Source organism: Triticum urartu, chromosome 5A (genome assembly GCF_056163025.1).
Source record: "Triticum urartu cultivar PI428250 chromosome 5A, HENAU_Tu73, whole genome shotgun sequence".
In the NCBI taxonomy this organism is placed as follows: Eukaryota; Viridiplantae; Streptophyta; class Magnoliopsida; order Poales; family Poaceae; genus Triticum; species Triticum urartu.
Genome location: NC_141877.1, coordinates 648,218,812 through 648,243,885, shown reverse-complemented (window position 1 = coordinate 648,243,885; position 25,074 = coordinate 648,218,812). Strand labels below are relative to the sequence as shown.

General features: G+C 44.0%; 3 protein-coding genes across 3 annotated transcripts; 1 reads left to right on the top strand and 2 right to left on the bottom strand.

Annotated features, from left to right (window-relative positions):
* Nucleotides 1–13,554: 13,554 nt before the first annotated feature.
* Nucleotides 13,555–14,330, top strand: LOC147973747 (uncharacterized). Its single transcript, XM_087525084.1, has 4 exons — nucleotides 13,555–13,671; nucleotides 13,736–13,989; nucleotides 14,065–14,140; nucleotides 14,217–14,330. The coding sequence occupies exons 1-4, from the start codon at nucleotides 13,555–13,557 to the stop codon at nucleotides 14,328–14,330; spliced, it is 561 nt and encodes a 186-aa protein (XP_087381210.1).
* Nucleotides 14,331–17,428: 3,098 nt separating this feature from the next.
* On the bottom strand, nucleotides 17,429–18,358 carry LOC147973746 (uncharacterized). The gene has a single exon (XM_087524776.1). It carries the CDS (start codon nucleotides 18,356–18,358, stop codon nucleotides 17,429–17,431), a length of 930 nt encoding a protein of 309 aa, XP_087380902.1.
* Nucleotides 18,359–20,265: 1,907 nt separating this feature from the next.
* LOC125511376 (cyclin-dependent kinase inhibitor 5) lies at nucleotides 20,266–23,064 on the bottom strand. Its single transcript, XM_048676730.2, has 3 exons — nucleotides 22,419–23,064; nucleotides 20,811–21,011; nucleotides 20,266–20,732 (listed from the first exon to the last, which is right to left on the bottom strand). The coding sequence occupies exons 1-3, from the start codon at nucleotides 22,790–22,792 to the stop codon at nucleotides 20,663–20,665; spliced, it is 645 nt and encodes a 214-aa protein (XP_048532687.2). The 5' UTR covers nucleotides 22,793–23,064; the 3' UTR covers nucleotides 20,266–20,662.
* Between the last annotated feature and the right edge of the window lie 2,010 nt (nucleotides 23,065–25,074).

Sequence of the window (25,074 nt, the reverse complement as noted above, 5' to 3'; positions counted from 1 at the left end):
ACAATTTGTCTTAGATATAAAAATATATGAACGCTTTGCATGCATCATTTTGTTGCCAATTGTCACATTATGAAGTGTTCGCTAATGTCTTGGAGGTTTAATAATATGTGATATTCAATAAAAAAAACTATTTAACAGTGTCGTCATATTTCGGAGCCATATACCGTGAAGTTCTGAACTATATATTTGACTAATATATATTTGATGACCAAACTGTTAATAGTGGACTTCAAATGGTAACCTGTCTACTCTCATTTGAGCTACACGTATGAATCTCTTTCAGTGTAGGTTCAAATTTTTTAATATACAGTGCAGCGCAAAAAGGAAAATACGTTTACCTTGACAGATGCTATCGCATGCTATCATGCATTATGACATTCCAAATATAATATAATTTATTTTGTACATGGAATCAAGGACTGCCGTATGCCCGTGCGTTCTGTTTCTTTCTACACACGGAAACAACAATACTTCAAGTGGCGCGGGCTTTTTGATCGTGGTGAGGAGGACAAAAACGGAAGAAGAAAAAACGTTGTGTTTCTTTATATTTCTCGAACGCCCGTGTTTGACGTATATTTGGGAAATAAATTAATTGTTTCTTACTATATATCTGGAGGCAAAGTTTGGAAAGCAGACAAAAATTAGGAAATATATAATCCGGCGTTGATACATCTGCCGGGTGGAGCATGCAACCAAAATAATTTTATTCCATGTTTTCGTATAGTTTTTGTTATGGGATATTGTAATTACGGAAGGATATGGGCCACCTTCCGAGTACATGCCCACGATTCCTCCCGGCCAAGATATGTCAATTAGAACTATAAATATCCTTAAAGTTATTTCCTTCCAAAACGTTATAGTGTCCAATCTCCCGGTCCGGCCTTTCATACGTTCAATGTGTTTCCCAATGTGGCCATTAATATTCCCTTAATCAGATTTGTTTATAAGGAAAGTTAAATTATGGATCTTCCAAAAGGGAAAGGGAGACATATATAATAGATATATAATCCGGCGTATAATTATTTGCCCAGTGGAATATGGAAGAAAAATATATGCTTGTCCTTTTATTAGCAAGGATTTGTAATGGAAACATGCACGGATGGAATGATAAGGGGCACCTTCCAATCCATACAACATGCTAATGCGTCACCGAACTGGTGCCGGACGATTCCCCTCCGGCACTCATATATATGGTCCGGCTGTGAGTCCACCGTTGTCCACTGCCCCCTCGCTCGCTCGTCCTGGTGCTAAGACGACTTTCTGCCTGTGCCAATGGCTGCAATGCGATTTTTGATGGAGTGAACGACGCAGTCGACTACATATACAACTACTCATGCTTTCCTCAGACGAGGAGCAGTTAGAGTTAGTTCTGCCAGCCCTAAACTCTATCTATAATTTATTTGCAACTGTTAGCTGCAGATCAGTACCATTGTATTATGCATTATCGGCTTCTTATTTTAAACCCGAGTAAAAATCTGTTCTTTCACCTAATCCACGTCGATGAGTTGGTCACGTTCATAAGTTGTTGCATGCATGCACTGGTTAGGATCATGCGATCCTTTCTAAGTCCATAAGGTTCTTAAGATCTAACGTAGGCCCTGTTTGATAGCAAAGTATTTTCTAAGTATTCTAACAATACTATAGTTTTTTAGATTATCATAGTTTTATTTACAATAAGGTGTTTGGCTGTCCTTTAAAACTGTGTTTTCAATACTACGGCCCCGTTTGGATGCAAAGTATTTTCAAAGTATTACTAGAATACCACAGTTTTTTGAAAAACTATAGTTTAGAATACTTAGAGGTGTTTGGCTATACCAAAAACTGTAGCTTCATAAACAGAGGTATTCTTGATACTGTGGTTTTTTTGGAGTATTAAAAAAAGAGGTCCGGACCTCTTTTTTCTCAAACTGAGGAAAACTCGTTCGTGTCATCCTCTCGTTGACTACCGTACATCTTGGTCTGTAACCATAACTAGCCATACTGCAGTATGGTTTCGTAGTATTGATTCATTCCTCTCCAAGGCATGCACCACCAGGATACTGATTCATATTCTTTGTAATTAGCTACGGCCGATCAAGTCTCCAACTTCCTAGAAAAGATAATACAACGTTGCATGCAGCCGGGTGGTCATTAGTGATCTGGTCGTGTAGCTCGGTAGGTGTATGAAGCTAGATTAAAGTTGTGTAACTATTGGTCAAAACTACAGTAAAACAACACCAACCAAACATATCGGTAGTTTTTCTAAAACTGAGAAAATTGCAGCTTTTTAAAAACTGTAGTATTCATTGCACATGCATTGCAATATCGATGTTTTGAAATACTACGGTATTTTAAAAACTGCGCTGCCAAACTAGGCCACAATATTTACTAAACCATGGTTTTTTCTCTGTATTGAAAAAAGAGCCCCACACCTCTTTTTAAAAAACAGAGCAGCGGCAAAGAACGACATGGCACTCCGTTATCCTCTCCCCCGCTATTCTCAACAACTCGCCTTTGCTCCCTGCCGCGGCCCTGCCCAAGCGTCATTTTTTATAACCTGCAAGCCTTGAGCATGGCTGTGTAGTGGAGTTCAGTTTGTGCAAGCTTGGGTTGTTATGCATGCGGATGGTAAGGAGTGGCCAGCTGGGTAACTAGATAGAAAAATGCCTCTATGGCTGTGTGCATGGTCATTCTTTGGCCGATCGCTACATGCAATGGCTAGCTCCTCTAGAAAAACGGGTGTGTTTAAAGCAGTACAACTAATTTTACAACGCTGTGTCAAACAGCTTCTCTGTATTGTTAATACTTTAAAATACTCTGCTATGTCAATACCACGGTATTTCATACCAACTGACTAAATTACTGTAGTTTTTGATACTATAGTTTTTTTAGTACCTTGCTATCAAACGGGGTAGTGGTTGAAAAATTCTGGTCATGCGCTAATATTATCCTTTTACATTACGCCATGTTAGTACCATCCACAGCATGTTATTTTAAACTACAAATTTTCTATGAACTGTAGTATATTGCAACGGGTCCTGGTACATGATACATGTACCATCTATAGATTTTATCATCACTGTAATAGGAACAAGTTGCAACCGAACATATCATAGTAGATTTGGTTATCTTACGAAATAGTACTTATGTCCTCAAATGATACTACAACTTCAATTTTTAGGTACATACATTTCAGACCGTTCTAAAGTTTTGAAAAAATATACTATTGTTTGCCCACACATTTAAGTACAATATTTTTATGATACCCTGATTTTATCATCCCGGTTTGTTTGCAGCACAATATGGATAAGGAGCCATCGTCCGTTCGTGATGGAGTTAAGTCTACGGACTATCCAAGACACCATGCGAGCTGATACACGGCTCAATCCGAGCTGCTTCGACCTTGCAGTGCGTAAGCTTAGTAGCGACGCTATACAGAGGAACGCAGGAACAGACTTTGTTGGCTCCACGCATATGTTTGATTTGCAATTCCATGGCCTAGCACGGGTGCTGAGTCAGACTGACTTATGCCAAGCCGAACGCACCAACTTTTTGATTAACAATGTCATTGTACGGCCTTTGCCGAAATACAATGTGCTCATGACCCCGTCCATGGTAAGGATTTTCCTTCTTAAATGTTGGTGTTTATACTATCTGTTCACCACTAACTTTGTATACCTATTGCAGTACCTATTGCCGTTGTATTTGGTGGATTCCTCCTACGGCCTCCTTGCAGTTAATATTGAAAATAGGAGGACTCTCCTGATTGATGATGCTAATGAGTCATTCCTAGGCCCAGAGGACTTTCATGACAAGGAACTTAAGAAGGAAGCCCTGATAGTTCTGAAAGAATTTGGCAGTGTATTGCAACAGGAGAGGCCTGGTTTGAATCCCCAACTCGTGGATTGGCCACAAGATAATACCTATATTACAGTCCCGCGGTAATAGTTTTAATTGGTCATGCACAATATAGTCTCACTTGTATAGGTTCTAACATATGGAGTTTTTTTTGTCACAGCCTGGACTCTGGATTCAAACTCCTACAGGAGATGGCTCACCAAGATGATACTCTCGGGCATAACATTTCCAGGACTTCGGTAGGTGTATATATAACAAGTTTTTCTCTTCCATATCATTGTTGAATATAAATTTATGTTCTTCCACTCACATAGGTTTGTTGTGCAATTCATTCTTGAACAATTTATTCCCTACATATATATATAACAATTCATTTTTTATATTTTCTAGGATTCAATACAGCTCAGAAAGAACTTGCTGGTCCAGATGCTGACGATCAAAGGCAATGAAGCAGGTGGAAACATCCCAGCTGAAATTACAGCGGCCTTGAGGTTTTTGGACGAATGATTATGGACTAATTCATATTGAAATGTCGCATATATAATAAGCCAATAGAGCTTTGTTAGGGATTAATTATCAGATTTATCCTTTTGGCAATATGAATAATGTATCGGATTATATATATGTAGGGAATAAATGCTTCGATGGCACCCTCTAGCTTCGTATTTGCTTCAACGTTGTCTGCTTGTTTTGGTTCTATCTATATAATTTTTCTTCTATGTATATTTTGTACTATCATACCCGTGCGGTCAGGAGCAGGTTTGTTGCTCCCGGTGAACCGGAGGCATTTTGAAGGTAATAATCTTTTTGAATGCCCATGCTGATCAGATGATCAAATGACATTTTCTGAAATATTTTTAAAGTTTAAATAGTGATTAATGGTGGCATCCACTAGCTATGTTGGTTGTATGTCTATCTTTCCTTCTATCTAAATTTTATGGTTGTAGACCAGATAGTTTGGACCAGGTTTGCTACAGGTGAACCTAAGTACTTTTGTGTTGGACCATGGCAGGTTCACAACGTACTCAAAGTCCGACAGGTGATGTTTTCAGACATTCCGTGCCTCGCATCATATACTACCTCGTATAGTATAACTCCATCCTATACGAGGTTTTCTTCATCGAAAATAACCAGCTAGAGAATAGTCAACAAACATATGACGGTCATGCAGGCACCATACACTAACTCGTATAGTATAACTCCATCCATACACGCACTGTTATACTATACGAGGTTTTCTTCGTCCGAAATAATCACATTCCAGCTAGAGAATAGTCAATAAACATATGACGTTCATACGGCACGTACCTTGCATATATTCTTAAATTTTGAAGTTGTCCTTGATCTTGCTCTCTCGCCGTTGCCTTTAATTCCAGCTAGCGAATAAACGCTGATTATCTTTTATGTGCTCCTGAATAGAGTAACAAAAATGAGAGAGGAATAGTTTTTCTTATTGATCAGTACGTACAGTAAAAAAGTAAAACCACGGTAACAGTAGATATGTTAGTGTGCAGGCTGTGAATTTTAATGAGTTGCATACAGATCAATGATAACTTCATAATATAATGAGTTACATACACCACGTTGTAGAAAGCAAACACATCTAGAAGACCACATGTATATTAGTAGTAGAATAAATAGCATTTCTTGCGGACAAAAGCAATGAAATAAGTTGATATTCTTTATTCACTTCAGTGCAGATGCGTCCTTTGTGTGTGCTTGTGGGTGGTGAGATGCACCAACCTATTCAGCATATTCGAGAGAAGTGAGACACATAAGATGCTACATGAAAGCTGTAGTTTTTCAGCTTTAAGAGCTGCCCGTGCGTTCTTATGGGTAATAGAAATCATTTTAGACAAACGTGTTCTCATAAAATTATCAACAGAGTACGGTTGACACTTCACCCATTTTTGGGGAGGTTGAATCTAAGACACAGAAAGCAGTGCAAACCAAGCAAGAAAGTTTTACGAACTGAAAGAAGGTTATTCAGGTGAAGCTTGTGCTCTGAACGGGGCCCCATGTCGGCAAGTTGGCAAAGTCACTGGGATACGCAATATAGTAAAAATCCATGGAATTATGAAAAGGCAGAGTTATGAATGCGAAAGAACTGTTAAATGCATGCTATATTAGGCAGCTCGTAGACACTTGCCATATCAATCACCAACTATTATCTTTCATAACACAAGATTTGTGTAATATAGTTGTCCAGTACATGAAACTTGTGGGTAGACGAAGTAAACAAACATGTGGGTAGGCTCATAATTTAATGCCTCCGTGTATAATACGTCCTCAAACCCGTTGCAAGTTGTGAGCAAGTTAGCTAAATTCCTGAGCTAACCACTGACTGAAGAGGAGGATAGAGCTCTGGTGTTGCTAAAGAGGTGGTGAGACTCTCCAGTATTGATACACTTACCAGCCTATAAGTTAACCAGGTTGGGGCCGTTAGCCACGGAACAAAGTTTACTTTGGTAATTCCTGGTTTATAGGAAATCAGGAGTAGGGGACTGGGTGAACCACATGAGCCGCGAGATGGGCGAGAAGTTAGACTGCATCAGCCAACAGAAGCTTCACTGGTTTGGGCTTGTGCTGCAAGTCAATTTTGTTATATGTTATGCTATCAATATCCATAAGCACATTACAGAATGTTCCCTACTTATATCTTACTCAGTCTACTGTATAATGTTGTCAAAAATCTGATCTCAGTGTTGTGCAACAAGATTACGAGTGTGTGCATTTTATCTGATACATGTGTCAACTGTACACCATAAGCAAGCTGGCATTTGAAAACTACGGTATTTTGTACAGAAAACAAATTAAGTAACCATTTGATCTCAACACATTTTGCCCGTACACTTTTGCAGGATCAATAGAAAGTAGTGGATATGAAAATTAGATAAAAAAATGTTTTGTTTAGGTTTGGCCCCCTCAGACTTGTCCATCAACATTCTAAAACCATCAACCTTGTGGTCTTATCTGAGGTTAAGTGGTTTCAAAGATGACAGTGGCCTTGTATTTGACTCAGGCCGGGCTAAGTGGTTTCAAAGGGAACCTGGTGGGCTGGTTGCTGTTGTACTCACAATATCACAGACCCCCACACATATATAATCCCAGGCTTGCATATACGATGCAGTGATTGTTCGACATAAACTTGCGAGTACAGGAACCTACTACTACTAAGCTACTATACTAATCAAGTCACATTTTGTTCAATTTGCTACCATGTAGTTGTGTAGAGGATGTACCTGGCTGGGCAAAGTCGCTCGAGTCTGCTCTGTCTCACCATAAAAAATCACCACCGTGGTCGTGTCTTGGCCGTCGGGGATACGTCTTCGCCCTGGCCCTTCCTGTGAGGCCGGGTCACGGCTCCTCGATACATCAGTGAGGAGGATATCAGGTCATGGAAGCAAAAAGGAAGAATTTTCTTCAAGTTGCTACCAAGTGGAGGATGTACCTAGCTGGGCAAATTCGCAGGAGTCTGCTCTGTCACAGATGGGCTGCAGCAGTTCCACGCCCCCTTATCACCAACTATTGTGCAAACAACAAAATCCGAAGGCTGTTAATTGCCATCTTTCAGAAACAAAACATTTAAGATTGTTTGTTTGTTAATTTTACTTGATTTATAGTACATGTTGAACTGATTAGATACACATAAATTATATAGAAAGTTCATGTTTACCTCTTCAAATTGAACAATATTAAAAAAGAAAAAAAATTAAATAGACTAATAAGATATTTCGTTTTTATATCGGAAAATTTTATAAGAACTAATAAGTAACTTAGTGGCATGCAATCAATGATAAGTTGTTTATTTAATCAATACAACAATTTAATTCTTTAGTAAGTTCTGATTTCTGACATATTTTCAAATTTATTAAGAGGTGTGTGTTTCATGAAAAAAGGAAAGCTATCTGCACCATACATAAGTACATATCTGAAAAAGGAAAGATATCTGCACCATACATAAGAATATATCTGAAAAAAGGAAAGATATCTGCTACCCAGCCTTCCCCTGCATGGCCTACCTATATATGTTAACCTCATGTGCCATCCCTCATCCCCCTCCTTACTCTCCCTTCCCCCATCACAGATATCAAAGGATCAAAATACCCAGACTTGGAGGACAAATTCCCGAGGAGTACCTTCTGTAAGCAAGGGGCATCAAGAAGACGAGTTCCTCTAGGTATGCAAATTTCTGGATCTTTCTCTTCTGTAAAAGGGTAACAGTTATTATATTAGGATCATGTTTGGTCAGTCATACCATCAAATTCCGAAAAAAAACACCAGTGGAGATAGTGCCATCTTATAAAAAGATCATAGCCAATACAATTGACTGTAGATCTAATCAAGCAGTCCTATTAGGTGGGCTGCAACTGAATACAAACAGTTCTTTCAGATATTATAGGCTAACAGTCTATTCTGGACATCGCACGTGTGTCATACACCTAACTTTTGAAGTCATGACCATAGTTGACTGCCTAACTTTTTAATGAAATCTCATATATATATTTCAGCCAGAAAAACAAACAAATAACTTATTAAGTGTTTCAACATGCCAGAAAACAAACAAATATAATAGGACTGCTTGAAGATATATATCATCAGAGTCATAATATTAAGTCATTACATGTAATAGAAATTGCTTGAGGACAAAATGCTTCGATGGAATAGTCTAAAATTATTCACAATGGGTATGTAATACTCTAATACCAACTATATCCCTACTATATCAAGATAGAGTAAGTAATACAATGAATATAACAAATTGAGGACAGTGTCAAAGCACATCATCTGGACAAGCAAGCAATAAGAGCAAAGTTGGGCAGGAAGATCTGTTGCTTATTGATGCAGTACGTAGAAGGTTGCATAGTCAAATTAAAATAAACTACCACTGGTTTTGAACAAAAAAACTGTACAGAAGTCAAGGGGAGTAATTGTATATGACATAAATAAAAGAATATATAAGGAATACAGATTCAGGCATAAGTTCCAGGTAAGCATGGTACTAAAGTACAGAAAAAAAGATAATATGCTGCTCATAAAATTATATACAATTTGCCTGTTTTCCAATTCTTTGTGAACTGTTCTCTTCCTCTTTAAGTACTTTTTGAACTCTTTGTACAGCAGCTCTAGCATTTTCAATCTCCATGCGTGCATTAGTTCGTTCTTCGTCAACAATTCTCCTAGCATCTTCAGAATCCTGTGAACAATATAGAAAGAGTGATTTGTGAAAATGAAAAAATGGGAATATACCAAGATTAAGCATACTTGATATGGATAAACGATGTTTATAAAAAATACTAAAACGACGCGCCAATCCAAGAGGAATTGGAACATGCTTTACTCACAAATCATTGCCAGCATGTTATTTTCTTAACCATGGTAAGAAAATCAGGCAGAACTCCTAAAAATTTGCTGTTCAACAAACCATCGGCAGGTCCCTGAAAGTTTGCTGTGCATTTGCAAGAAAAGAACACCATTTCAAATTTGTAGTACTGCTTGTTCTCTGTTTCAGAAGTCCCAACAAAGGCAAAACTTCAGCTTGGCTTGCTTAATCATGGCAGATAATTTACATTTAAAAACGACGGAACTAAGTTTTCCTCCAAAGCCAGTAGCAAGCAGGGAAAATACACATGACATTTGATAGTACATTGTAAACAGAGAACACAGAATGGATCATGGTACTAAAATGTGCTACTCATTATATATGAACATCACGGTTTCTTGTTTTCCCCTAATTTTGTGTTAGTACAATTATTTAAATTATGTAATGTCAATTATGTTTTCTATAGAGAAAATAGTGTGTTGTTTTCACTACTATTTTTTCATATACTATATATGATTATATTATGCAGTAGAAAACATCATTTATATTTGCTCAGTGCAATCTCTTTCAATCCTACCAATCCGCGTGTACTCAATTCTTCAAACACACAAGTGATCGACTCCCAGTAAAAATACAAAATCCATGACAAAGAACAAATCACCTGGTGTCATTTCCCTTGGCTGCAGCATCAGAGGACAATTCCTCTCCTCCAACTTGGAGATCTCAAAGCCCCTTCTGCTGCCTGCGAACAAAGAAACAAAATTCAGTACGTATTACAGGCGCGACCACGCAGTAAGCAGGTAATTGAAGTGGTCAGTGGAGTGAGCAACTGACGCGCGCACCAGAGTTGTCGATGGGAATTAGCAGTAGTGCAGTCCATCTACCGTGTGTGGCGGTCACGGGAGCAGAGCAATGGCGCCCGAACCCTCCCGCCCCGCTCTTAGCATGAGGGTGGGGAGAGCGCGCGGAGAAGAAGCAATCGGCAATCGAGGAGACGAGCAAGCAAAGCAGTGCACGCAAGCGCGAGCGGGCGGGCGAGACCATACGCGACCCGCCAACCGATCGAAGCCGGCGACTGGGAGCGGCGCCGGGGCGGAGAGGCCCGATCTGGCGGGTGGACAGGCGGGGCAGGAGAGGGCGGCGATTGACCTGGTCGCCGGCGGGCGGGACGGAGCCGGCTCCCCCGATCGCGGGATCGCCGCGCGCGCGGGTACGGGGAGGGATCGAGGGCGCGGCGGGCGGGCGGCGAGGAGGCGCGCAGCCATACGGCGGGGGAGGGGAGAGGGCCGAGCTGCTGGTGGGGGTGGAGAGGGCCGGTGAGGCCGCCCGGAGATTTGCCGCCGCATGGGATCCGGCGGTCGGCGGGTGGAGCCGCGCGAGCGCCATGCTCGTCGACGCATGCGGCGGGGAAGGGGAGACGGCGAGAGGAAATCAGTGAATGGAGGGGAGTGTGGTGAGTGAGTGGGGAGTTTTGGATGCGGCGGGGGGAGGGGATAAGCCTAGGGTTGCCAGTGAGTGGGGTTATGGTTTGGGCCCAGTGTGGTGAGTGAGTCGGGTTAGGGTTTGGGCCCAGACGCCAGCGTGCCAGGTGGGCCGTCGAGCCGGCCCATTAGGCAACCTAGGCCGTGGAGGCCACCACGCCTTCCTAGCCGGTAAGTGCCGGCCCACTTGTCGTGTTATAATGTAATCCCTCAGAAAAAATATAATGTGGATAAGGTAATTAATTTTATAGTTATTTTATTATGGGGCTAAGTTTGGGTGCAGGTTCGGCCATGCTGTGTAGCTAATTTGGGTCTTGTGTGCAAATTTTGTTAAATATTGTTCATAAAAATAAAAGTATATATATTTGTAGGTTTTTAAAAGTATACATACCTCGCAGAAACAATAAAAGTATATATATTTGTTAAATATTGTTCATAAAAATAAATATTTTTTATATTTACCTTTCACATATTAAGGGTACCACAACAAAACTTGGTTGATGTATAAATAAATCTACTAATTATAAATAATTATAATTACGTAATCTACCTTGGGTGCATGTTTTTTTTCTTGAGGTAGACAAATTTCCATGGCCTATATAAATAATTTAAATAATTTTCATATGACTACTCATTATATATGAACATCACAGTTTCTTTTTTTCCCTAATTTTGTGTTAGTACAATTATTTAAATTATGTAATGTCAATTATGTTTTCTATAGAGAAAATAGTGTGTTATTTTCACTAATATTTTTTCAGATACTATATATGATTATATTATGCAGTAGAAAACATCATTTATATTTCATCATATATATTTCATCGTAGATACAAAGTGATGGGTTCTGTATGTATATTATACATGAAAACACGAAAGGATTATTTTTATATTTTTATTTTTTTCAGAATATAGGAGACATGGATATGGACTTTGGAGATGCACGGAAAGTATCCATTGAGGGTTCATATGCGATGTTGCTGAAAGGGGACGAAAATTCACAACATAAAAATGTTGAAGAGGTTATATCTCGTAACAAACCAAAAAAGGATGCTAATTTACATGTTATCCCACAAGGTATTTTTTAATATTACTATTAATCTTAATTTTGTGATGATATTGCCTTCTGTATTCAACTATTTTTGCTCAGTTTGATTGCTAAATTGACTCATTTATTTACATATTCGACAGACTATGTTTGTACGCCTAGGGATATTACAGTCATTGAATCAATCAAGGCTGCCCCCAAGAATACCCAGTTTGTGGACATTGGAGATGCCTTATTATCAATCGATGATTTGGAATGCCTTATGAAAGATGATATGTTCTTACATGACGGTGTAAGACCAATTGCACAAACTTTAAAATTAATAATATGAACAATATTTAATATCATAAAATGTAAATATAATCTAAATGTTGTTTACAGGTGATAAATGCTTACATATATTGCATGCTTGCTCACGACCATCTACAAAACAGAGCGGGTGAAAAGGTACACATTGTTAGCACGTTTGTATCTGGCCAGATAAAAGAAGACGGGGAAAGAGACATAGACCCATCAAAATATCGTCGCATCGTGCGTCATGTTAATAGTTATCTACAACAAGATATGGTTAGTTTTTGTCTCGTAATCCATGCATATAATTATGGATTGTTTTTATTTAGTTCATATGTTTAATGATTTATTAATAACTATATCTAATTCTGACTGTGATTTGTATCTTATTTACACCAGTTATTCATTCCGATTAACATGCCAGGCTACCATTGGTATCTAGCAGTTGCCAACGCCAAAAAACGAGAGATCCAAGTATTGGACTCACTTGGTGAGAATGTCAAACGCAATGACCTTGCTACTACGGTAACTATCTATTTCTTTTCTCATCTTAGCATTTATTTTGTTTGACTTTATCCTTAACATTTCTCGTATATACATAAAAGTTATTAGGGCTCGAGAAATGGCTGAAACTTGCAGAGCATAGTCTGGAATTTATCAACGGTCATAAGTGGCCTGATCTCAATGTTACAAAATGGACTGTTGTAGAGCAAATTCAGGAGGCAATACAAACCGATGGGTAAGTACTTGTTTCAATACTTTGTTTTTAGATTCATCTGTGTGATATTCTAAAGCATTATTTTATAATATTATAGCGTATCATGTGGATTCTTTATGCTAAATTATATGGAATACTGGACACCACATGGATTGTCAGACCAGTTTACGCAGGTATTTTGATTTTATACATTATCTCATAATGTTTTATCAAAATATCTTATAAATTGTTTTCAATTTTTTTTGTAGGAGGATATGAAACATTTTCGACAAAAATTAGCAATTATTTTGCTCGATTCAGAGCTTAATAAGTTAAAAAGATGTCCCGTGTACCATCAACCTCTTAGCGAAGAAACTTGTCTGCTCCATGATAATTCTGATCTTGAGATCCTGGATAATCCATCTGACGTTGTCGAAGAGAAACGTCCCGCCCCAATCACTACCATTCCCATGGACCAACGCGAAATACTTGCGGGCCTCTGCAGCTACATCATGTCGATCTATGATGCTGGATGTTTGGAGTAAGTACCATGTATCAATATTTAATGTGCAGATGTATATTATTGTTCTTCTTACCATCCAAATTACAGGGAGGTGTGGGTCCGGAGCTCCACACCCGATCCAATGAGCTTAAGTCTTAAAAAACTTCAGTGCATACTTAACATGGGGCAGCCCATGGACAATGATTGCTTCAACACCGCCGTGCTTATGCTGGCATGTGACGAGGGAGTATTGTTCACAGACCCTCCTATACACTATATGGATCTTCGATTTTGTGTAAGTTACCATAACTCTTCATTCTAGGTGCCATTAGTATCAACATGTTGAAACAATATTTTTCTTCTTCTACTTATTCCATGATGCTAGAGTCAACACGAGGTCAGAAGTTTTGTGAGAAGGAAACTATCCAGACGTTGGCAACATTATTTGATAGCTGGCCTGGGATGCAGACCGACATCTCATCTTGCAATAAGGTAAATAAAATATTTTGACCATTGTTATCATGGTTTGTTTTGTTTCTAATAGCTCCACTTGTAGATTTATCTTCCCTATGCATCCATCGGCCGATACATCCTGTACATCATCGACAAAGAGGCACGTCGTCTATATATTATGGATCCTATTCAATCATCACAATTGTCAGAGGATAAAAACTTGAGGCATTCACTGAAATTAAAAAGTTTTTCAAGGGATTTCAAAGAAGCACTCGAAATAAAGCTGCCTGGGTGGAATTCTGATATATCTAAATGGCATCGTTTATTTCCGGCCGGTGTTCCAACGAGTATAGACGGGTAATGAATTCATAATAAGAATATTTACTTTTTGTATCATTATATTATTTATAATATTAATTGAAAGTTTTCCAGGAATGTGTCTGGCTATTTTGTTTTTCATTTTATGCTCTGGTGGAACGGTAAAGAATTGGTCAAGCCGGTTTGCGCGGTGAGTATTGTGGGTTACATGTTTTAAGACCTTCTCCGTGCATTTTTCATACTAACTATATTTATTTTTTCTGCAGGATGGGTATGAATTGAGGCAGCAATTTTTATTATACTTGCTAAAACATCGCGGGAATGAAGCTAGAGGAAACTTTCCTGATATTGTGAAAGATTTTCTTAAGCGCATCATCTAGATATTAATATTTTTGTAATAGATGTTAAGTTGTAACATCACTCAGCTTGTTACATTGTAATAATGGACTTCAGTTTGTGTTATATTGTTTGTATGTGTGGATTTTAACATGTAACTCTGATAAACTATTTCAAAAGCCCGTGGCAACGCACGGGCACTCTACTAGTTCCTCTAGTGGCCTTCCTTCTCCGTCCCGCCCTTTCTCTTGTTCCCGATGGATAGCTACACACGCGATACATGACGCACTTATTTTCCTTTTAACAAATCACGTGACCTTTGTAGCAACTCACGCCTCGGCCTGCAGCTCCCTCGACTCGCTTGCGTACAGCAGCGTCCAGCGCTTCGGCCTCCAGCCTCCAGCCAGCCAGGAGCCATCTCGTCAGCCCCACTACTGCCACCTCGCACGCGCACCAGCCCTGGCTCCTGGGCCATGCCCCGCCTGGGCCATGCATGCGCACGTAACCTGGGCGTGTGGCCTTGCGATGCCACGCCTCGCCCTGTGCCCTAGCCGAGCGGCGCGTGCCACTACAGCCAATCCGTGCGCGCCGCCACCTTCGATCGACCCGGTCGAATCTAGTGGACTCCAGCTGCAGCCGATTCCCTCGAGGACTTGCGTGATCCCGTCGCCACCGCTTCCGGTCGCTTTTGACACGAGCAGAACTCCCGCCGTTCCATCGATCCCGGTCGCACTTGACCACCGATCAATTCGACGAAACTTATTGCTTGCCAAAAATCCTACTTCTACAATTGGTAGGTCACCGGGTTATTCAAATAAGTCGATTCTGCTCCACCTCTAGATCAATATGCCGCCTTATCGAACCTTGCTCAAGATACCACTTGTTAGAATAAATCCGAAATAACCATTGATCTACCGAGGATCAAATCCCGCAAAAAAAAAATGTACCGAGGATCAAGCAATCACACGAGCACGACACCAAGATTTGTTAACGAGGTTCACCATCATGGCTACATCCCCGGGGCCTGACTACGGGCGCTCCTCCCCATGACACCGTCACAATACCGCACCCTGGCCGCCCGGGCGCCGGCACGCGCCGCCGGCTCCCCCCGCGTACCCGTGCTATTATGTTGGCATAGGTTACATCGTGTGTCTACTCCCGATATATATGAGAGGCCTAGGATACAGGTGTCCTATTAGGACACAACTCCTACCCTGTCTACACACAGTCCAAAACCAAGTCCAATTGTAACCTACCTTGTACAATAATATTCGACACAATTCTAACAGTATGCATCTCCGAGATGCAGAGGCCGGGGGTCATCCTCTTTTTCTAAAAAAAAAAAAAGGCATGCTTCCCCTCTACACTCTACGTAGCCTTGGTCGCCTGATTTCCTTTAGGGCTCCGTCAGATAAATTCACACTTTACGTAGCCTTCACTCGGGTCGTGCCCCTGTGACCCCGTAGAGTTTAAATATGACTGCTTTCTTTGAGATTGTTCTTTGGATGTTGGTAGTTTTAACTAGTTGCGCGCCTGTAGTGAACTGGTACTCGTGATGCTTTCACTCCTTTTCTATGGAGAAGAGAAGAGAAACCGGGAGTTGTCAAATCGCTATAGTTGCTCAACTTTGGTAATCTGCACTGCTAGTCCTTTTTCTTCTGGCGGTCTTAACTAGTGCTGTCAGAAAGAGATTCAGAATAGGTTTCCTGAATGCACCACACCACAGTGAGAGTGAGCGAGCGTCCCATTCCTCCCACGCACGCAAGTTGAGCCCCAGTTAATGTTGCGGAAAGCCATGGGCATGCTATCTTAATCTACTGCTTGATGGAAGTATAAATTCCTGTGCCACGGCCCAGGGTCGGAAGCACTCTTGTCCAATGCCTCTAACAGTTGCAGGCTCCTACGGTACAGTGAAGCCGGCCCGGGCCCTGGTCCGATCCTGCCTCCGCCCCACAGCCACACTGTCCGGGTCGCGGCCAGGAAGCGTGCTTGCCTCCTTCAACAGTGCGGCAAAGCTCACCAATTTTTGGATGCAAGAAATGTACTTACATGGGAGATGAACAGGCGTACCAACAGCTCGCCAGTGCCCAATCTCTTCCTTTCAACAGCCAGCGCAGTGTTACTACTGCTTGCTGATCAACCTACGTACTCGCTCCGTTTCGAATTATTTGGCGCAGGTATTGATGTATCCAGATGTATTTTAGTTTTAGATATATCTATTTTTACGACGAATAATTTGGAACGAAGAGAATGTTAGTTAGTACTAAAGCTGCTCATGGCCATGCAGTGATGAGCAGTGGTAACACTGAAGGCGCAGCAGCAGCTGCACTGGCTTAAACAAACAAACAAACAAACAAAGCCTGTGGCGCACACTGATTACTTAGCACTGACTGACTATCGATTAGCCCGCGCACGTACGCGACGCACAGTGACTACACGGGAGTCCAAAAGGCCGGAGGGAGTGAGGGAGGGAGACGTCCCGTCACCTGACCCTGACCCTGACCCGGATCGCATAAACAAAGAGGTGGTGCTGTGCTCTCTGCACTCAAGGATTCTCAGCATCTCCAAGAGGCCACGGACAACGACTGTTTCCGATGGCATCACATGGACACACAGACGCAGCAAAAAATGACTGACCTGATGCATCCAAAACTCCAAATTCAGTCTTAATAGATTCTACTTTTCTAAAGAGGTGCAACCATTATGCTTTGAGCAAATACATGTGTACAAACGGAATCCCTAAAAAAAACCAATGGTTTCATCAGACGTGGCCCTAGAAGAAAAACCGTGCGCGCTCGCTGCGTTTCTGGCCCAGCTCATGTTAGCCCAACTCCACCATGCGATCTCAAAAGGACGTCCGATTTAGCTGGATTTTGTCCTTTTGGATAGAGCGATGGGGTCGTGTCCGAACCTGTCCTGGGATAAGGTGGCCGTGCGCCCAGCGCGCGGCCGCATCTGTTTGCCTCATCCTGTCCGCTAGGGCAAAAAATGTCCATATTCTCATACCAAAACTAGTTTGCACGTTCAAATATTTGTCTGAAAATAAAAACAGTTTTACAACCCAATTAAAATTGTGTTTAATAAAAAAGTTTTACAACCAAATCGAAATTGTCTTGACTGAACATAAAATGAACCAATACATCTATTGGTTGGCAATGTGATCTAACACATGCTCAACCAAATCATTTTGAAGATCCAAATGACTGTGCCAATCACGCAGCTCACGGTGAAATTGGACAAACTGTTCAAATGTGGCCGGTTCTTGGTGCAAGGGCTCAACATTTTCACCTTGATAATCAAATCCTTGGTCGAAGATACTCTCATCACGCTCGTCCTCGACGATCATGTTGTGCATGATCACACAAGCAGTCATAACCTCCCAAAGCTTCGTTTCATCCCATGACAGTGCATGGTTTTGAACGATACCCCACCGTGATTGAAGCACACCAAAAGCACGTTCCACCTCCTTTCTAGCACTCTCTTGCATTTGGGCAAATCTCTTTCTCTTCTCACCTTGGGGTTTCGAGATTGCCTTCACAAAAGTTGACCACTGAGAATATATATATATAGCATCAGCTAGATAGTATCCCTTGTTGTACTGGTGGACGTTGATCTCAAAGTTGACAGGTGGGGAGTGACTTTCTGCAAACCTTGCGAAGACTGGAGAACGCTGCAGCACGTTGATATCATTGTGAGAACCTGCCATGCCGAAGAAAGAATGCAATATCCAAAAATCCTGCGAAGCCACCGCTTCTAATATGACAGTGCACGCTTTGACATGCCCTTTGTACTGGCCCTGCCAAGTAAATGGACAGTTCTTCCACTTCCAGTGCATACAATCTATGCTGCTAAGCATGTCTGGAAAGTCTATAGCCGTCTTGGTCGCCAACAATCTCTGTGTATCAGCGGCAGTTGGCTGCCTCAAGTACTCCGGGCCAAACACCTCGATCACAGCCTGGCAGAACTTGTATATTGACATCAGACATGTTGCCTCACTCATACGCACATACTCATCCACCAGATCGCCTGGAATTCCATATGCAAGCATGCGGAAGGCCTCGGTGCATTCCATATGCAACCACTCCCTCTCGGATACGATTGAGCACATGCCTTGCCATTCGAAAACGGCGACGGAATTTATCCGGCTTGAAGAGCGGGGTGTTGGCAAAGTAATCGGCATAGAGCAGGGCGTGGCCTCTCTCCCTGTTGCGGTTCAGGTTGGGAGCACGGCCAGGGAGTGACCCCCTGTACCGAGGAAGCTGCTGTTGAATGTGGTCGTGAACGACCAGTGCAACCACCACAAGATCTTCATCATCCGACGACGAATCGTTCGATGAACAAATGAAGTGGTGGAAGAAAAACTCATCTCCACTGCCCATACCTTTGTGTGCAAAGTGTCGAACACCTTACGGTTGTGGTCGCAAAGAGGCCGCGATGATCACCTCGACGCGGCAGGGGTGGTTGGCGGCCGACTACTGGCCGCTCTGGAGCTCTCGTCGGAAGCTGTCGCGACCGCCGTGGTACGTCGCCGTCGGTCGTATCCCCTCTGCCACCGGCTACGACGGCGGCGGCCAAAACTATGGCGAAAGCGCGGGCGTGTTGGCGGCCATGTCGAGACGTGGTTTTGGTATGGATGGTTGTGGCCTGCGCAGTGAGGAGTCGGTCGGAGAATAGCGGCGGCGCAGAAAGAGGGGGTGAAGGCGTTGGAAGCGAAGGGACTAGTGTCCCCGACAGGCGGGCCACCGGAGGACAAGGGCGTGCGGCGAGCCCGTCCGCGTGATGCCCGTTTCACCCCAAACTCGGCGCAAGTTTGAGTCGAGATGGGTCGAATACGGATGGAATCCGGACATTTGTCTATTTGGTGCTGTGTGTTGGACCGCGTTATTCGTCCGTTCTACTCTAAACGAACGCATCCAAACAAGATGCGATCGCGCGGTGGAGTTGGCCTTAGGATTCAGGAGGGAGGAAACGAAGCGGCGGGTTGGCGCGGGCGGCCATGTTTCTTCTTTTCCTTTGCTGCAGCCATGAAAGAGGTTGCTGCGTCTTCTTTTTTCAGGATCAAATGTCGCCAAGTGCAGTACGCGGCCTGCTGAGCACAACGGATTGCTCCTGGATGCTCTATCTATCACTAGCGTCGTCAACCTTGTTGGAAACGTGCGTGTCCTCATTAGAAATAAAATTTTAAAAACTCAACGTTCGTTGCGTTGCAGAGAGGGACTGCGAGCGGGACAAAGTTAGAAGCCTCTTTGATTCATATGATAGGATTTTCAAAACGCAGGAATAGAAAAAACGTGGGATTGTATGAATGTTTGATTGTGCATAGAAGAAACATCCTATAGGATGGTAATAAAAAGGCTCGAGTGAAAAAGGACAGTGGACTGCTTCCTCCCTAGCGTGGATGGAGGTAAAAGGAGCCGGTGCACGGGTAGGCCAAAAGGAGCGACTTTTTTACCAGCCTACCTGACCTGCAGCCTGCTTGTGCTTGCTGGGTAACAAGTGCCTCTGCCTGCCTGCTGCCAACAAAGAAAGGAATGATGATGATTCAGTAACAAGACCATGATGAGCGCCATCCACATCCACTCACCCCTCGCACACACACAAACAGTCCAAGCTTTGGCCTCCCATCAGTCTCACACGCTCCACCATGACCATGACCAGCATCCACTCACTCCACTCAGCTTACTGCAAAGCAAACGGCACACAGGTGCACAACAGTAACCTCACACGTCCAATCACACACACACACACACACACACGATGCAGCTATAGTAGCCTAGTGCCTAGTGGAATCCATCCAAGCCCTCCCGCATCAACTCAACTTGCTTGCCGCTTGATCACCACCAAGAAAGCAGTCCAACACCGCGCCAGCTTTTCAGACAAGACGATGACAAGTTTCCACCCCATCCCCATCCGCATCCCCATCCATGCATGCATGCACGAATCACACAGTCAGTCACAGCACTGCAGAGTTAGAGAGAGTGAGGTGAAAATAAATCTAGCTCTGATTGATTTCATTGATGGATGGAGGACTAGGGCACAGAGAATAACTGAGCTGCTAATCAAGCTAAATTGAAGCCTACGGAGATGACATGTTGTTAACTAAGAGGTTACAGTGAGGTTGGGGATCAGGCCGTTCCTTACACCGAGAGATGGATGGCTGGCTGGCTGAGCTACTACTGACTGACTGACTGCGGGCTAACTCTAAGTTTTTACAACAGGTGAATCAGAAAACCTAACGCTACATTTGCATTTGCATTTGCATCGCGCCCGCGGCATATGACAAGCTGCTGCTGCTGCTGCTTCTTCTGGTAGTGGTCATTTTGGTGCTACAGGGATCAATGGAGGAGCTCCTGGTGGTGGTGTGAGGTATGAAGCCCTAGCAGTCTAGCACCGTCCACTCGTACCGCCCGGGGAGCGGGCAGCCGCTCGCAGGACAGAAGTTGTACCTGATTTCAACATCACAGTCGAGTGTTAGCAAGTTTCTCTTTACAGTATGTGAAGAGCAGAAGGAAGCATGCTCTTACTTGTCCCTGAAGGTCTGGTGTTGCTGCTGCTCGGCGGCGGCGAAGAACTCGTCCATCTCCAGCGAGCTCGGCACGTAGCGGCAGACCGGCGTCTGCGCCCTGCGGCGGGAGTGGTTGCGGGCTCCTCCGGTCGCCGACCCGGGGGTGCTCATCGTCTCCGAGCTGTAGATGAGGCTGCACGGCGTCGTCTCCCTGGCGCCCCTGCACGCAGCACCGACGAACAGCACAACATGAGGTTCAGAAGCTAGAAATGCACAAGAGGGCCTTGCAAATTACGTAGTACTGCTGCAGAATCAAGCCTGGTTGGTGAGCTCAGATGAGACCAAGCTACAGGAAGCTGAACACGACAGCTCATTCATTTTCTAGCATGCCGCATGATCTTGTCCATTTCATTGCTAACAAGTGCCCCACATCACACAATGTGAGGTGTGCCTGATTATTGGCGCAGCAGCAGCACAAGCACGCTGAATGACTGAATGCTGACAAGCAAGCAACAACTTGGCCTAACACGGCCAAGCAAGCTGGTAAATGGGGGGAGCACGTTCAACATGCATACGCCGGGGGACAAAGGGACCACGCGCGAGATCAATCATACGAACAAGGTGTGGAATTAAAGAAGCTGGGGAAACATTTACCGAGGTCTTCCAAGGCCTGAATTACTAGAAGTAAAATCTTTTCTCTTCAAGTGGCTGGTGCAAATGCTCACAACAAGGGCCAAGGGGTAAATATGAATGGAGGCACTGGCTAGAACAAAAACGTGGTCCGGTCAGAGTGTCCATTCAAGCGGAAAGTTCCAGCCATATCCCTCCAGACAAGGGCAGGCATTCAATGGCGGCGGTGGCGCTCCGGTACAAGGGCCAATGATGAGCAGCTTGCCATTTTCACCCACGGCGGTGGCGAATGGGGCCCTGAGCGCGACGGCGGTGGCGCTCGGCTTTGTGGGATTGAAATTGCTGGCGAAAGGGCGGGAGAGGGGCCTCTCTCCCTCTGGTTGCTGTTGGGAAAGATTGGGGCCAGGCCAATGGAGGGCGGCTGTGGTGGGGAAGGGGAAAGGGGGCTACTTTCCCCTGCCACTACGGGGAAAAGGCGGAGGCCACGGCCACGGCCAATGGAGGAGGAGGAGGAGGAGGAGGCTCCACCAATCAAGTGCAGCGCCCACTTTGATTGGGGGTTGATTGAGTGCGCCTGGATGCATCTTTGTTTGGAGGGGAAAAATGGCGGCTTTTCTGGAGGGGGGGAAATAGGGGGGCCTTTTTCGCCGGGTCAACACAGCGGACAGGCGTTTCTTGGATTCTTTCAAGCTCCAGCCAGCCAACGGCTAAGGCTTGAGGAAATCAAGGCCAGCGGAGGCCTTGATTCTTGCACTCGTCTGAGAAAACTGATAGGGAGGGGGTTCTTGAGGTTGCCGGCGCCTGAGAGTTGAGATTTGAGAGCACGCGGCGGCGCTAATGGAGCAGGACGGCGACACGGCGGCGGATAAACCCTAAACCTCAGTCGTATTCGTATCGGCCGGGGCGGGGCGCGAGAGGGGATTGCTGACTGAGGCGGAGGGGGAGGATTGGCGGAAGAGGAAGGGGAGGAGAGAAAAGTCTGGTGCTCTGTTGTTACCTGTCGGTGGCGTCCCAGTCCAGGACGTTGTCGCCGAAGGAGACCTCGAGGTCGGCCTCGAAGCCCTCGGCGGCGAACGACGACGGCGCCTGCTCCATCCTCCTCCCACCGGCGGCCGGCGGCTGCGGCGCGTCCTCCTTGTCCTTGGGCCCCGGCGGCGGCTGCTTCTCGAGCCTCCTGCTCCTGAGCTCGAGGTAGTCGCCGGCCCCGGGGTCGCCGTCCTCGTGGCCCTTGCGCTGCGGCGAAGGGGACGGAGCGCGCTGCTGCTGCGCGGCGAGGGTGCGGGAGCGGGTGCGGACGCCGAGCAGCGCGCCGGCGACCTCCATGACGGCCACCTCCCCCGAGGCCTTGCTCTTGCGCATGTACTTGCCCATGGCGCCGGCTTGCTCTGCTTACTGTGCTTCCGGTGGGCGGGAGGCGGCGGCGGCGAGGTGGGCAGCTAGCTAGCTGGGCAACGGGAGGCGGGGGAATCGCGGGAATAATGGGCGCGTTGCGTTGCGCAGCGGGAAAAAGGGCGCGAGGGGGCGGGCGATTTGGCGGGCTCGGGCGCGCGACGCCGCCGCTGTATCTAGAGATGGAGAGAAAATCGGGGAGGACCCGCGCACGGCCTGGCCCTGGCCCTTGGGGTGGATGGTGGCGTCGCCGCGTGGGGGTGTGGTGCGGGTTTGGGGGTTTCCGAGGGCGGGCCACATGGACGTGCCTTGCCATGGTGGGGTATACTCTTGCAGTTGCATATTTGCAATGGTGGGATTTGGGGGTGGCATATCCTCAAGCATAAATGGGAGGCAAAAGGATGCTTATTGGATGTTTTAGGGAATAGGGGGGTGATGCCACTATTGTGGATAAAAGGAAAGGATATTCTCCTCACATACAAGGTAAAAGGGATTATTTTGACATGTACTAGGAGGTGTTGCTTTTGATTTTAAATACTACTCGTCGTTAGCGATCGGCAAAAAAAAACAATCATGGGTTTAGGGTCATGTCATGACGGCCGTGGTTTCGTTTCTATGAAATCGAACCGGGGAGCCGCTCCTTGGAGGTCTGGAAATACGAGAATTCGGTTACACATGCTTGAATTGGTACCATCGGAGTGTTATCTTGTGACATTCTAATTTTCACTGACGATAAAATGTAGTCCAACGGAATTAAGGATAAAGTTGTAATTCACGTTTGTCAATATATGCCTTGCTTCCTCTTTTCTTTTATGTTCAATCGGAATTAAGGATAAAGTGGTCCAACGAAATTAAGGATAAAGTAGTCCGACGAAATTAAGCAACCAAGGGACCATTTTCTCGAGAACCTTTCAGGAATATTTTTCATGCTCTCGTGCTAGAGTTGGCCCATTCTTTGTCGTCGTTTCAAATTGTTGTAAACGGAGATAAATGATACTCCTAAGTATTGATATGTATGACTCTGCATCCGTTGTTAGAATTGAAGCGTTGCTACTAGAGAAGGAAACAAGTTCACCGGCGCTCTATCGAAATTTGGACTCCCCAATACAAAACAAAGGAACTAATAAGGAACGGGCACGACTGTTCTTATCAGGGGTGTGAATAGTAAGATCATTTAAATAGCAAAAGAAACATTTGCATTTTTTATGGTGCAAGATGCTTATGTGCGTGATGCCCGTGTCAAATTCGATAATTGCATAAACATCATACATTTGAGCATCTTGCACGCCAAAAAAATAATCAATTTTTTCTTCTTCTTTTTTATTGTTCGCCAGGTATATACTTTAAATAAAAGGAGAACACAACGTCTACGGGTTCACGGAAATGTACAGATAAAATAAAAGTAACAGACAGGGACAACTTTCCTCTTGTCTTCAGTTTTCTGTTGTGCAACTAGCAAGTTGCCCATGCGTTGCACGGAACATCAAAATGCATTTGTATGAGTAGTTTATCGTGTGGGAGAAAATGATGAACGAGGGAATGCCTTATTTGTAAATGTGGAGAGGGGTGTGGGTATCTTTTTGCAAAATTGTCATTTTCTTTCCTATCCGTCAGATATAAATCGGATGGGCTATATTGCAAAATGACAGGAACAACATCATCGTTAACTCTGTTTTTTATAAAAGTAGAGATAACTGGTTTTAATGAATCCTGACTAGGAGTCTAGGACGGGGCTAGAGAAAAATAGACTCTGATCGCACACGGTGTTGATGAGAATGTTGCGCTGAAATAAGTGCCGATGGGCTTGTCTCAACCGAAAATATGATTTGCAATCATGAGACAGACAGTGGAGGTGTAGAGCCCGGGTCTTGGGGAGCAAGAAACACGGACGGATCGGATCGTGGGGAGCAAGAAACACAGCCGAAAATCAATTGAACATTTTTTAGTGTTTTTTTTGAGAAACACGTGTAACTTTATTTATACCCATAACAATTACAGGTAAAAAGAAATACAGGTACATTGATTTGGACCTAAGATTCAAAAATATAAAAAAAATAACTCCTATAACTAATAATTACAATGGAATCCCTAGAAAACACATTCTTCGTGGTATCGATCTCGAAGAAATACTCCAAAAACTTTGGTAAGAAGGCTGTAATTGGGCTGAAGGAACAAGGTTGTCACTCTTTCACCCGCACGAACATTATCAATAATATTTTCGAAAGCGCCTTGAGTCGCCCATCTAAAAAGATGGGAAGCCTTGA

What these genes read in the sequence shown, in the direction of transcription:
- LOC125511376 (XM_048676730.2), bottom strand. Translation starts at nt 22,792, where the DNA reads ATGGGCAAGTACATGCGCAAGAGCAAGGCCTCGGGGGAGGTGGCCGTC. An exon ending in GACTGGGACGCCACCGACAG is followed by an intron (nt 21,012 to 22,418) that starts GTAACAACAGAG and finishes TGCTGCGTGCAG; the next exon opens with GGGCGCCAGGGAGACGACGC. An exon ending in CACCAGACCTTCAGGGACAA is followed by an intron (nt 20,733 to 20,810) that starts GTAAGAGCATGC and finishes TGTTGAAATCAG; the next exon opens with GTACAACTTCTGTCCTGCGA.
- LOC147973747 (XM_087525084.1), top strand. Translation starts at nt 13,555, where the DNA reads ATGATGCTAGAGTCAACACGAGGTCAGAAGTTTTGTGAGAAGGAAACT. An exon ending in ACATCTCATCTTGCAATAAG is followed by an intron (nt 13,672 to 13,735) that starts GTAAATAAAATA and finishes CTCCACTTGTAG; the next exon opens with ATTTATCTTCCCTATGCATC. An exon ending in TGGTCAAGCCGGTTTGCGCG is followed by an intron (nt 14,141 to 14,216) that starts GTGAGTATTGTG and finishes TTTTTTCTGCAG; the next exon opens with GATGGGTATGAATTGAGGCA.
- LOC147973746 (XM_087524776.1), bottom strand. Translation starts at nt 18,358, where the DNA reads ATGGAATGCACCGAGGCCTTCCGCATGCTTGCATATGGAATTCCAGGC.